At 36.8% G+C, this 14,472-nt stretch overlaps 1 protein-coding gene across 2 annotated transcripts; it reads right to left on the reverse strand.

Moving 5' to 3' along the window:
- Positions 1 to 12,895: 12,895 nt before the first annotated feature.
- On the reverse strand, positions 12,896 to 14,020 carry LOC137242798 (C-type lectin domain family 3 member A-like). 2 transcript variants are annotated; one of them, XM_067770051.1, is made up of 3 exons: positions 13,878 to 14,020; positions 13,226 to 13,334; positions 12,896 to 13,150 (listed from the first exon to the last, which is right to left on the reverse strand). In XM_067770051.1, the coding sequence occupies exons 1-3, from the start codon at positions 13,989 to 13,991 to the stop codon at positions 12,924 to 12,926; spliced, it is 450 nt and encodes a 149-aa protein (XP_067626152.1). In that variant the 5' UTR covers positions 13,992 to 14,020; the 3' UTR covers positions 12,896 to 12,923. The 2 variants fall into 2 exon arrangements, with proteins under 2 accessions (XP_067626152.1, XP_067626151.1); XM_067770050.1 differs by having other exon boundaries at positions 12,896 to 13,153.
- Positions 14,021 to 14,472: the final 452 nt, after the last annotated feature.

Consider the following 14,472-nt stretch of genomic DNA (forward strand, 5'->3'; position numbering starts at 1 on the left):
GTACAAACACCATCATCATCATTAATTGACGCTTAACCATCAAAGCGTTTTCGTCCCTCGTCACGATAACTGACGCCTGTTGGGAGCATCAAGGGAGGTCAATTCTACCTTCACCTGTCTCTCCCAACTCATCCGAGGCACCCCCTTCCTCTGCTCTCAAATTGCGGTATCGATTGACCAATACTTCTTACTTCATTTTCGTACCCCCTTGGATATTTGCCGTCGGCATTACGGACAGGGCTATTGATTCAACCAGTGCATTATATTTGTGTCTCATTGAATTTAATTGCTGGGGCCTGAAAAACAGCATTTTGGAGCGCTAGGTAATTCAGTTTTCGCAGAATTGATTTTGAGACCACTTTCATACAACCAGTCTTCTCTCAAGACTTATGGGTTCTGCAGTAGCTCGCCTAGATTATGAAGATGTTTTCTGGTTCCTGATAGAGTATGTAACCACTCCTATTTATTATCATTGGTAAGGTGTTTACCCTTAGGTGCCGCAGTACAACAACTTGTAAAACATTTCCGGAATTTTCATTCTACTACAACAACAACAAAAACAAAAGTAACAATTAAATTTTTTCATTAAGTTATGTAAGAATTAATACTAGCTTATCAAACGAAAATCTTTACAAAGTTGAACTGCATTAATTATGATAAAAAATACACAAATAGACAACGAAAACTATAACAACAATTAAATGTTTAACAAGACTTTATAATAACAACAACAACAAAAAACATGTCCAGCAACCAGCGCAAGATTGACTGAAATGTCGCCAGTAGGACGGCGGTCAAATGATGAGCCATTGACATCAGATTGAACGTAGAACAAACACAAATAAATATAAATAATAAATCTAGCGAACACATATGAACGTGTATGATATCTATAAATAAAAGAACCTACGTACATATGTACAAACAAAATCCCAGACAATTATATATTTTTTGTATAGGAGAAACTGATTGATAGCGCACATCATAGAGAGGATTGGAAACCTCAACGAAATTAGACGCACATCTTTTCAAAGAAACAAATCTGCCAGCTATATATGACTTAACGGCATCAGACACGCCATCAAAATGTGATGCGACAGTTTTAGAATGCGCGACGTTTGAATCAAGCGGGAATGTATTTGAAAAGAAATTGTGCTGCATGGCGCTGAGAAAGAGCGTGCTACAGCAGCAGACATTTGGCGTTAGAAAATGTTGCAAGTAGCTGTGTGGAGTAAAGATGGAAAGGGACACGGCGGGACTAATATCAAAACGGGGCGGTATCGAAAATTTCTTTGAGCATTTAGAAGGGAAGTTCTAAAATGCGTACATTCCAATTGCGCCGGTGCTCGTTGATCAACGACTCACCCAATACCACGACGACCCTAGTACTCTTGCCAACATAGTCACAGCTTAAATTTTGACGAGCCCTGGCTTAAAAGCACCTCAGCTCAGTTGAACAATTATTGAAGCACTGAGCTACGGCGCTGTTTAAATTCGCTCAACTACGATGTTTTGGACGCTATTCTAAACCTGGTCGTTCTTTTACACTGAGTGACAGAGATAAACTGCCTCAAATTTATTCAAAAGCTATTGAATTTCACAACCTTAGTGGTGAATATCAGGATTGATGCAATCCGAAGCAGTAACGTTAGCAGCTGTATCTCTCAAAGCAGTACACTGGATTAATACATCCAGTTTATGTCCGATTCACTGTACAAAATCTTGTTTAGTGTCCTGCGCTTAAAAAGTATTCAACCTCAAAGGTCCAAAGGTTTTCGAGCTCTGCATTAGCAGCGCTCTTGTCTCCTCTCCGATAGACGCACTCAGGAATATGCCGCACCTACCACTGGATTCGGTGGCGAGGAAATAGCCGTGAGCGTGTTCTTTCGATTCGGAGATGCCGACAGTTGTTAAAAATTAAAAAGTTCGGGAGGATACGATTTTCCTGCACCTGTGTTCCGGTATCCATATCAATATCTCCTGATTGCAGCACATCTAGAAAATTTCAACAGACTATATACAAATCAGGGTGTCATAAATATATTTACCGATGGCTCTATGCTTGATGAAAGGGTGGAAGTAGGTATATTTTTACCGTGCTTGCGCTTAGAGACCTCCTGCCAACTTCACGACCATTGTAGCCAGATGTGTTAAGGATTAATCACACTGAATGCCCAAATATCTTAACGACATAGCCCCTCATGTAGTATTAACCATATTTCGGTACCTAGACACAGGGATATTGAAGGTAGAGCTTATGAGCTTACAAGGAGGTGTACGCTGCCTACATTCTTCTACAAAATAATTTTGTAGGCATACCGATAGTCCCTATTCAGCTCCATGGGTGCACAAATATTATAAATAAGGAAAGTTGGCTCTAATCATAACTTTAAACGTGCACGACATGACGAATGGTGTGACCTTCCTTTGAGAAAGGTTTAACAATCGTGATTTTTCTCTGTATAAATTTGAGTTTTCGTCCCTTTTAAAGCTTGCATCTAGGCTCCATTTAATACGCAATCATGCTGCTAGTATCGGCATCAAATGTTACGATTAGTCTGAGAGCTGTGGATGAAAAAGAAAACGTGCAACATCTGCTGTGCTCTTATCCAGCACTAAGAAAAAGGCGGTTAGCTACTCTCGGTCAACCGTTTTTGCTGATCATACAAAGGTTTCCACACCCTCCATAAGGGCGCTAGCTAAATTTATTGATTTCTCGAAATGATTCGATCCACGGTAGCGGTTACAGCAAGGTTAGACAGTGTTTTGGAGCATCACAATGGGCCTATCTTTGATCGAAGTAGTGGTCTGGAAAAACATTTCTTGCCCAGTCCTTTCTTCAACCTGTCCTTGGCTAATGCTAAAAGTTTCAACACTTGAGTAATAAAATCGGGATCGGTAGTGTTTGCTTAACCCAGCACCATCTGCAGTATGAAGTAGATTTGTGGATATTTATTTTATGTTATTCTAGTTTCATTTCCTTTTCAGCATTTTTTTTATTCTTCTGTTACGATGATATTGTTTTCTTTTTCTTTTTGGTATATTTTCATTATTTTCTAATACTTTTTTTTGGAAAAACTTACCCTTAAGCGCTGCAACATGCTGAAATCCAGCTAATCCGCAGTCTTCAAACATTTGCAGCAACAACAACAGCAATCCGCCTCGCAACAACAATGACACAGCATTGGAGTTTATTTTAAGCGGTAATGCACTGCCGACAGTTGGCTGCCACCGCTGTTGCATTTTACTCTTCCTCATGCCACCACCAGCCATATGTGAACTACCGGCGGCGTTTTGTGGCATTCTCCAACACAATTTTTTTTTTAAATCAGAAGGGTATTTTTTTAAATGAAGACGTAGTCAAATATCCCTTGTTTGGTAATTTTCTATTTTAGTTTATTATATTTTGTCATATTTTAAAATAATTTTTTATTTTTTTTAAAACATTTTTTTTTTTGTTTTTTTTTTCTAAATTTTGTTTAAATTATGATATACATTTTAATTTTTATTTTATTAATCTTTTATAAATTTTTTGCTTGCTTTTTTTTCACACCAGTTTAGCTTCAAGTTGCATTCAATACCTGCCACATAAAACACTTGTCTGTTGTTATTTTATTTTGTTTAAATATGCATTTCTCGGTGTGTTTTACTGCGAATTCCGGGGTCTAGTTTTTCACTTATTGTTTCTCTGCCTTTGTTATAAATGTGTTTTGAAAATCATTGTGACACCGCTGAGCTTTAGTTGCATTAATTTTAATTTTACTTCAGCGTTTTTGTTGTTATCAGTTTTTTATGTATGCACTGATCATTTACGTGGTTGGTGTTGTTTATTTTTTTTTTTAATTTTTAGGTTTCTTTTGACACTTCGTTGTTGATGTCTTTCATTTAAATAAAAAAAGATGAATAGTTTTTTTGTTGTTCTAATATTTTACACTTTCCAAATCAGTTTAGTTTTTCACTTTTTTAATTGAATTTTTTTTGCATAGTAATAATTTGAAACTCTGAAATAAATAATGAGTTTTTAAGAAAAAATTTCTTTAAAGCGAAAAACTTTCGAAAATTTAATTATTTTTTGTTTATATTTCTTCGGCAAAATAATATAAACAAAATTTGAATTTTATAAAATTTTTCGTACTCATATGACTGTTATGTAAACTCTGAGATAAATAATGAGTTTTTAAGAAAACACTTCATTAAAGCGAAAAATTTTTACAAAAATTTAATTATTTTTTTTTTTTATTTCTTCGGCAAAAAAATAAAAACAAAATTTTAATTTTATAAAATTTTTCGTACTCATATCATTCCCTCCTATATATTTTATATCTTATTACTGATTTAGATAAAAAAAATTTAACCAGTACCTTACATCTGACAGGTAAGAATCCTTCACCACCACGTTGACTTTGACAGATGAGTTCAATATATGATTAAGATGCGACCCTCCTTTGTAGATCAATACGAATTCTTATAAATAAAAGGATTATAATTTATCAAAGGAAACATAAGCGAAGAGTCGAACTCATTGACAGGAAGTTACTGCGTGCAGTGCAGCGTCTCGTCCACGTTAAAGTAGTGATATTCAGAGGAAAGATGTGCGTTTCCAGACCAACTGGTTAATACCCAACCTAGGGCCTCATTGTCTATCGCCAAGCGTTATTAGAAACAAATCGTGAGTGCCTTTGCAGTTATGTTAGATGATGGATGTTAGATGATGGAAACATATCATTTAACAATTTTTTTGACAAAAAATAAAGGCTGAATGAAAATGATAAAGAATACCTTCACCGCTACGAGATTATTCGTTCATCTGAGCTATAATTCCAAATATATAATTACGACCTTAATATGCAGCAACCGCACCAACTCGGAAATAAGTAAGGAATTCTTTCGATCCAGTTTTTTCAATTACAGAAAACTACTCTGGAAACCCAGTTTGTTTTGAGGATGACTCAAAATTCTCTATTCAGTCAAAGTAACAGTGTTTATCGATTAAGAATAAATGCGTTGTATCGCTTCGATCATTGTACTTATCCTTCCTTGTCTCTATACTTGATTAAGGCGCGGTTGTCAGTACAAGTTCAACTCTGTTTGTCAGTTAAACCACACTTAAACTTATTCTGCAGTTTTTCAGTCTACTTTAACTGAAGTTTAAGCTGAGCTTAAGCGGCTGATCTGGCAGGGTTAAACTCTAGTTAACCTGTCCTTGATTTACGTTCATTCGAAATAGCGTGGAATATACCCAACAAACATTTGGGTTTGAGTACCATTACAGTTCATGTTGATAACTAGCATACCTCTAAATTCTCAAGAGTTGTTACGAAACAGTGGCTCAACTTGAGAATCATAGTGTACTAAGCAAAAGACAAAATTTTTATAAAGCGGAAAATGCTATTACTTAACTAGAAAAATAATAGTTTCCAACTTGTGGTTCTTTTTGTACTTCAAGTATAACATTACAATACTACGGTATTTTCACGAAAATAAAATAAAACATATATGATTTACGCTTCATTACTGCTATCAATCAGGTGTTTATTTTTCACAATAAATAGCTGTTGGCTTTGGTGGTACCACCTTAGAGATTTTTTTTCAACTTCACCTCAACTCGATATCCAATATAGGATATCAACTGAAGAAACGTGTTGAATGTTTATTTGACAAAATCTCCCAAACGTTGTATAATAATTTTAAAATATTAACGGCGTTGGAGATCAACTCTATAACTATCTGGTTTAAGAATAATTAAATAATGATGTTGGATATCACCTCCGGAACTAGATATATATTTCGCTGGAAAAATATATTTTAAATGTTTGTTGGGTGCAAAATCCAGCTGTTGCCGTATCAACAAATTATCTAGATAAAAAAAACCAACGTTGCCGCACAAAAAGCCTACCTCAAATGCGGCCTCAAACTATGACTGAAAAACTGCTCAGTAGTTTAAATGGAGTTTAAATTTGACTAGAGTTTAAGCGAACTTAGTTTAAGGTTAGCTTAACCAACTACTGAAAAACCGGGCCTAAGTACTTTTTCTGTAATAAAAATCGGACGCCGTCACAAGATATTGCACCCCATTATAAATTAAGCAGCTTACCAAAAAAAAATTATGTAACGCTACTTCACTTTCCAGAACTTATATCATCAGCGTTAAGCACATAAGAGACCTAGGCCAAAGGGATATAAGACACAAATTTTGAAAAATTACAGTTCCCGTGGTCTCTAAGAATGTAGGTGGAAGGACTAAGCATTTATTTGGTATATCGTCGGCTCAGAGCGTAAACATGCTAAGTACTATTTTTGTCAAAAATTACTTTTCAATGCAGTTTGGCAGAGCAAGAGGTACTCCATCAACCCGGCAAAACAGTAACATCATTTACTCAGTGACTATTAACAAATTCATTCAATTTCATCCAGAGTTTACTTTCTATGATTTCAATGTCATCTTACAATTTTTCTTTTATGTCGCTTAGCAAGTTTACACTCTAACAAATGGCACACCAAAATTTTAAAATGATTGCCTTTTCGCATACGCGATGAGTGTACAATTGTGTCATGGAATTCAGACTCCTTCTATAAGCCGACGATATATCAATGGACGAGTATTTGAGTTGTCTGGTATATAAACAGAGCAAGGTGCATATGATGCATTTTATTCTGATCATTTTACCGGGATTCAAGTCGACTAACTAACTACTCGAACTATATTGATCATACACTAATTTTCTGCAACAAACCATTTTGTTTTGTAAAAAAAAGAGCTGTGAACAAGCGTTGGTCGGTAGATCAGTTGTAAACTTGATGGCCTCGAATGTCTAAGAAAGCATATGTGTTGGATCCTCGTTGGTAGCAAAAGTGTAAATAACGACACTCGATGTTAGAATCACAGCTTCTACAAATACTTTGCGGGTTTTCTCTATAAAATTTTCAAAGTGCCACTCAAAGCTCAAGACACGTCACAAATGAGGGCATATTTCTGATTCAAGCTGTGGAGTAGTTCTTCGAAATTTTTTTTTTAAGGTCAATACATGTAACCTGTGCCGCATACAGAATTTTGTTTTATACAATTCAACTCCTTGGAGATAATGTGTCCTTTGCGTATATCACCTTCACATGCGTGTATAAATGGTCGCACATATAGAGGTAGATATATTCCGAAAATTTTCATAAAAGGCGAATCAAAAGAACGTTGTAGTTCTCCTTAAACTCTTTAAATCCATGAAGGGTTTGTTCTTGCAAAAGTTTCATTAATCCGCAATCGAAACTGGCATCGTGTCAATTTTGACGTATGGTTCTGCGACTAGGTGTTTATTGTATGGCCCTTTAACAAGATACGTATTTCTGCACTAAATTCCGAAAATTACTCTTACAAATCGGGGAAATCTATAGTGAAGAATATATTTAATAGAAAACTTTTGAGAACATGTCCTCCTAGGTCTGCAGTTTTATGTAGCCTCGATTTTGTCGGCCGTGAGAGGCTAGTGCATATTTCACGTAACGATTAATAGCAAGCAAGGAGATGGGGGCTACATCAACTACATACTTAAAAGCCGGAGGAGTGCTTTAAATAGGTTTGCATCTGATGGATTTTAGGCTGGTTAAAATGAATATGGTATCGACACTTTGCAGTCGATAACATTTCCTAGCTCTAGCTGGAGGGTCCTGCATTTTTGTGTGCGTTTGCAGATGTTTTATTTCATGTCTCTCGATGTCAGTGAATCTTGTAGAATTTAGGTGAAAAGACCAGCTATGGGTTGCTGCATAATCGTTTTCCGACCAGAGCAGAATGAGTATAAAAAAAGCTTTGGTTTTTGATGGCTGGACTTGAACTATGAGCTGTTTTCATCAACTCCGGTTAACTCTAACTGACATTCAATTTGACAGAATTCGTTCAATTGAGATGGTGAAAATTTAAAGTGCATGCACACTAAGCGGCGCGAGTTCGGAAGCTTTTTACTCCAAAAGTATGAAGGAGGTACTTGGGAAACTTCGTGCCCCGGCAGAAGTAGCCGTATTTTTATTTCCTACGGATTGCGATGCAGTAAACTGATCGGGTTTGGAATCATAGTGTCTGCTAATGACAGAACGAATATTTTGTTACTGTCCAATTTTTAAATTCATTCGAATACCCATAAATTTTTGAGACAACGAAGTTTTAAATCTTTAGCTGGAGCTTCTTTAGTACAGCGGAACTGTTTTTTTTTTTTTTAATTCATTTCAATTGGTGATATTGATAGTGTGTTGTAATTTTTTTTTCATAAGTGATTTTTCATTCAAATTTTCAGTATTATTTAACTTACACACTTTTATGTTCAAAACCTTTTAGCGATCTATGTATGCATGTATGTACCTATGTATATTTTGGCTGTATGAAATTTAAACAATTTTTCTTAGCACTGTACTAGAATAATGTAATATTTGTTTCCAATTATTTTTAAAACCATATATAAACCAGTTTTTCATAATAATAAAAAACTATACATCCATTAACTTTTATTGTAACCATATATGTATGAATGTGTGCATGTTTGTTGGTATGCAACTTACACAATAAATTTTCCACGCATCACTTTTTTTTGAAATTTTCACATCTTCGAAAAGTACCCGTACAACGCGATAAATATCCATACAAAATTGTTTTAGAAAAATCTTTAACTGTGTGCATTCACACACACACACGCATCTACCTAATAGGATGCTCAATTGTGGCTTATCTTGAGCGACCCTTAAAACGCACTTTTTCACTATTCAAATAAATCCCAATTCAGGTAGTCAAGAATATTCAAGCGAGCGCACGTAACGACGAGTTGAGAACGAGCGCAACCGTACGCACCGTTACATTAGAAAATTCGACATCCAAATAGGCCGGCAAACATTTAGCAACTGAATCGAGCATTCGGCGGAAACTGCATCCAAAGCAGCACACAAAGCAGCCCAGCCGATACTTTGATGATGTCGTTGAAAACGACGGTGAAACAGCACAAAAGAAATACGAAACACAGCGATACTTTCGGCTTGTGTATCTGTCGGATACAATCCACACTTACCGCACGTGCCGCTATTCAACTCGTTTCAATGGTTACTTCAATTATTGTTCATTTGTGGATTGTATTTGTATCTTTTGTGTTTGTTTCTGGTGACGGTTATAAACTGAGAGCCGTGGAAAAACGCTTGTTGCATCTCAAGAATTGAGAAACTAGTACGGCACTCAATTTTTAATTTATTTTAGTTGTTTTCTTGTGTACGAATTGATAATGAAACGCGCATATGGTGGACTGTATTGTGTTTGTTTACTGTATTTGTTATTTTGCATTGGCGTTTCATATTTGTTTATTAGACACTTGTTTTTAGTTTTTGGTTTTGCGAACAGTGTTGTGCAGCAAATGTTGTTAAACATTTCAGACACATGTATACCATGTATACATAGTCGCATATTTATGTCGCTGTGTGAAATATTTTGTGTGGGTAATGTTGGTATGACACGTTTGATCAAACGGTTTTAGCGTTCTGTTGAGTACAACGGATTTTTCAAACAATGACCAGTAGGACATTCAATGGTAGAGCTCTAGCCGAAATGTGTGTAAGCATAAATTTTATATACATATGTATGTAAATATATACGTAGATATGTACATAAAGGCGGTCCCTGTAAATAGCAACCAATTTTTCCAGTCTCACTCTTTTAAACGGCATTATCAAGGCTAAACATATCCCATATGTGTAAATCGTGATCACGATTGAATCCTTTTTTTGTTAAATTGCTTAAATTTGCATCCCGGTTCACAACCCGGGGACGCAACATCAAAATTTTAGAAACAAGCTTTTTTGAATCAGTAGACAATTTTCCTAAGCGGGGTCGCCCCTCGGCAGTGTTCGGCAAAAACTCCGAGTGTATTTCTGCCATGAAAAGCTCTCACTGAAAACTCATCTGCCTTGCAGATGCCGTTCGGAGGCGGCATAAAACAAATAGGTCCCGTCCCGCCAATTTGTAAGAAAAATTAAAAGGAGCACGACGCAAATTGGAAGAGAAGCTCGAGCCAAAATCTCTTCGGAGGTTATCGCGCCTTACATATATATTTTTATTTAAAAGGGAAATTTTGTAATCGGTAAATGTACAAGGCGGCCGCCGTGGTGTGATGGTAGCGTGCTCCGCCTATGTAAGGCACGATAACCTCCGAAGAGGTTTTGGCCCGAGCTTCTCATCAAATTTGCGTCGTGCTCCTTTTAATTTTTCCTACAAATTGGCGGGACGGGACCTTCTTGTCTTATGCCGACTCCGAATGGCATCTTCAAGGCATATGAGTTTTCGCTGAGAGTTTTTCATGGTAGATATACACTCGTAGTGCTTGCGAAACACTGCCGAGAGGCGACCCCACTCAGAAACATTTTCTTCTAATTGAAAAATCTTTGTTCTAAAAGTTCGATGTTGCTTTGCCCGGGGCGTGAACCCAGCATCTCCGGTGTGGTAGGCGAAGCACGCTACCATCACACCACAGCGGCCGTGATTATTTCGAAACAACTTAAAACTTATGGAAGAGAACTATTCACCCATGCCAAATTTTCAATGACAATGGAAAATACATCCTAGGTATACAAACCGACTATGATGAAGCGAAAAAGGCAAGCGATGGCATATTATGAGGTTTACGTTGCGCTCACAGTCAAGTGCTTATATTCTGAAATGTTATGCTTTCAAAGTAGGCCTTGTACTCATAGCGGGATAAGTTTCGTGCTCGTGCCCTGCGCTCGCAAGGCTAAGATTTCAGCTATTAGCAATGGCACAGCTAACCAATCTAGAAGCAGAAATAGCAAAGGTTCTAGAAGCTGTTATCAGTTTTTAAGAGGACAGAGTTATTTTATAACATATGTATGTCCTGGTTTCGGATGATGTTTAGTCGTCGAACAAAATTCTGGTATATAACACTATAGACTCATTTATTCTATGTGAAGTTCTCACGGACCAGCCAATTCAACCCAACCTAACCCACCCTGAAAAGTTATCAGTAATCAACAAAGCCCCATATTGTTTGCTATCCCGGTCCACTCTGCAAAAGCAGAGACAAAGAGGGCAATACATCACTGGCAGTTTGTGCTTCTACAGTTGGTTTCCAAAAGAGTTTGAGAAATGGGCAAGTGTATTTGAGAAAAGAGTAAAAGTATTTGAGAAAGGGGCGAAAGTATTTGAGAAACGGGCCAATCTATTTGAGAAAGGAATAAATGTATTTGAAAAATGAGCAAATTTAAATGAGAAATGGGAAAATTAATTTCACAAAAGTTTGTTATCCACGTTCTTGTTTGATTCTGAAAAACGTTTGTCCATTTCTCAAATACATTTGCCCGTCTTATAAAGCAGTTGGAAAAGATGTAGTAGCCATGCGGTTTCTCACCGTAACTCAAGATTTCGGAGGTGTTTGGAAAATTTCTTACCATGACTCGTATACTAATCGACGAGGTCCATAAGCAATAGCACACTTCCCAGGTATTTGTATTTTTTTGTGCTACTGGGATTGAAAGCAGATCTTTTGGCCATTCGATACATGTATGCTCAAGTATTTTGATACGCTGTCAGAGTCAGATCATATGCAGGTCTAACCACTCTAGATTGAGATTGTTATTAGCTGTGTTGTTTTTTTTTTACATCTATAGAAGTTTACGCTTATAGTTTATATGGGCTGCTAAGCGTCAAACTTTAAATACACTTCCGAAATTGCTGCACATAAATTTAGTACAACTAAATTTCAATGCGCATTATACTCAGATGTAACTGAAATATGTGTCTATGTTTCACCTTTACACTTATTCTATGTATCATCTCCTAAAATGGTGCGTGTCAGCTATAGGTTATACACAGACGTACAACAAAGCTTCGTGTCTCCGCTTTTCGGTACAACCTGTACTGTAGCTAGTTATTTAACTACTGCCGCTAGATGGGTCTCCTAAGCATTACCTAAGCGAGGATAAGCGTTTTTATACGCTTGTAAAAAAAAAACACTCAAGAAAACTTATAAAATGTATGCTACCTTTTTCTAGCCCTGGTTTCGTAAAGAAATATACGAGCGTCTCATTTTCAATTTAGGAATGTCCCTGCAAGAAAACAGTCTGTTAATTATAAGGTATAAAATTCGCTGTTTTTATAAGTGGTTTGAATTGAATTTGCAACTCTATATGTTCTTTTGATTAGATAGTTGAAATTTCAATTCGCATATGGCAATTTGGTAAGTTTTCTTCCGATTTTTCTGCATTGCTTGGATGTGGCGCCACTTCGTAGAAAACAGGAAATTCCAAATTTTCCTTGGCCACTAATATATCACGCAAAAAAAAGAACACTTATCGCCCCTGACAATAGATTTTCAGCCGAACCGAACACTAAGCGCTGCTTATCTGGCGGAATACCTATCAGTAACAGCTAATGGCCGTTTTCACCATCTTCAATTACTCGTCTATAAGTTTTCGAAATCTTTGTTCTTTGCATGCTTACTGAAATATCGATTATCAGTTAGGAGCAATACGAAAGTGTCCACCAAATTCAGCTGTTTTGTAGTTTTCGTGTATTCACAATTATTGATTCAACTGGGAGTTGGTTACCGTGTTTCGGGCTGGAGACGCTGAAAGCGGTCTTAAGTGCTACTACTAGCTCCTCAAGATGACTCTGATGCCGAGTAAGTCATAGAGAGGCAAAAAAAAGATAAGGGGGCAACGCTAGTAAAGAGTTTGCAGCTCGTAAACATCATTGAGACTGGACAGATAGGCTAAGTAACTTGCTTCATTCTTGAACTCGTTATTGTATGCAATCCCTCCAGATATTGCTATCTAGTGTCGATATGCATCTCTGGTAAAAAAATTACTTTTCCGCTTTTGGTACCTAATGTCTTGTATTTACCAGACCAAAAGATATGTATTTTCAGTAAATTTTGGATGCGTTTAATTTAAAAATCATGTTTTTGACATATAAATTTTTGCATTTTAGTACAATCTTCTTGAGACCATAAACTATCAGCAGTTTCACCTAGCAATAAACATTTTTTCTCGGTAGAATTATTCCCTTGTCCAGAAGCCCAATTTAAATAGGAAAATTTATGACCTCCCAGTCCCCAAAGCCATTTCTTAGATTCCAAACGGTTGCCAGCAGACCAATAGCTTGTACCGGTGAAAGCTGCTACGAAAAAATAAACGAAAATATAGAAATGGATTAACTGTATGAAGTTAATGGAAACATCCCTAGACGCACCATAAAATTCTCGAAATCCTTTCAGCAAAGTTGTGGCCTCAAAATTTGCGATCGAAACAAGGTTCCAACCTTGAGAATAGCAATAATAGTTGGCTGCATACCAAGTGTGCTGCAAGATTTTGATTGAAAATTAAATTGGGTTTTTTTGTAATTTTTCTTCTCATGTTGTTGTTGTTGTTATAGTGTTAAATTCACTCGCCGAATGTTTTTAGTAGATCCGGTATGTTTCGGTAACAAGCACCAAGTACAAGTGCGACCATCTTCACATTGAACCTCTTCAACCCAATTGTCCATTTCACTTACCCGTGGTGAATCCCGTTTGTTTAGCACGCGAGGTTATGGCGACCCGAAGTTCCTCGTGGAACTAAAAGGTAGATGGCGGAATGGCCTAGATCCCGCCCTCCAAGTTTTACTTCCACGAGGACCAGGGGGTCGCCATAACCTCGCGTGCTAAACAAACAGGATTTACCACGGGTAAGTAAAATTGACAATTGGGTTGGAGAAGCTAGATTGTGCCGGCAACCCCTTGAAAGGTTTGCGCTACACAACCCTCTCATGTGTGTATTTTAGTCGCCTCTTACCACAGGCATACCTGCTCCGGGTATATTCTAAGCTCCCTAACCCACATTCTTCTGTATATAATCATACTTACTTCCTTTTCGCTCACAAAGTAATCTGGATTGTCTATTGCTTTGCTTTGCTCACTGTAGGCTGTCGCAAGACAAGCTGCAGTAAGTGCTGCCAGTAAAAACGCGAACTTTTTCATTTTAAATTCTCGCTTGAGCAAAATTTTTCTGCTTACAAATTTTTCAATTTAAATTTCGCACTATTTATATGTAAAAAAAATCAGATTAGTTTTATTATCTTACATATCACGAGTACTCAAGAAGAATGAAGTGCCTGTCCGATATAGTTTGGGTGTTTCGTTGTAAACAACTTTGGAGTGGTTACCGAAAACTTAAATTTCAATTTACTTCAACCAGGTATTTTTTTAATTATTTAGTTTGTCGATAATATACTTAAGTAAATGAAAAATGTTTTATCTCAGATTTTTTCAGCTGGACTATAACACGCACATTAGGGCGGGTCAATTTGTGTTGCAGCAGCGTAGCTCTCATTGAATATAGTCCCTGAAAGATCTTGCAGTTTGAGTAACTAACCGTGGAGCTAGAGTCTTGAAGCTTTTGAACATATTTCACAACCCAATGACAATGCGGTATACGGGAAAAATGTCGCTAGATGGCGCT

Source organism: Eurosta solidaginis, chromosome 2 (assembly GCF_040869045.1).
Source record: "Eurosta solidaginis isolate ZX-2024a chromosome 2, ASM4086904v1, whole genome shotgun sequence".
NCBI lineage: Eukaryota > Metazoa > Arthropoda > Insecta > Diptera > Tephritidae > Eurosta > Eurosta solidaginis.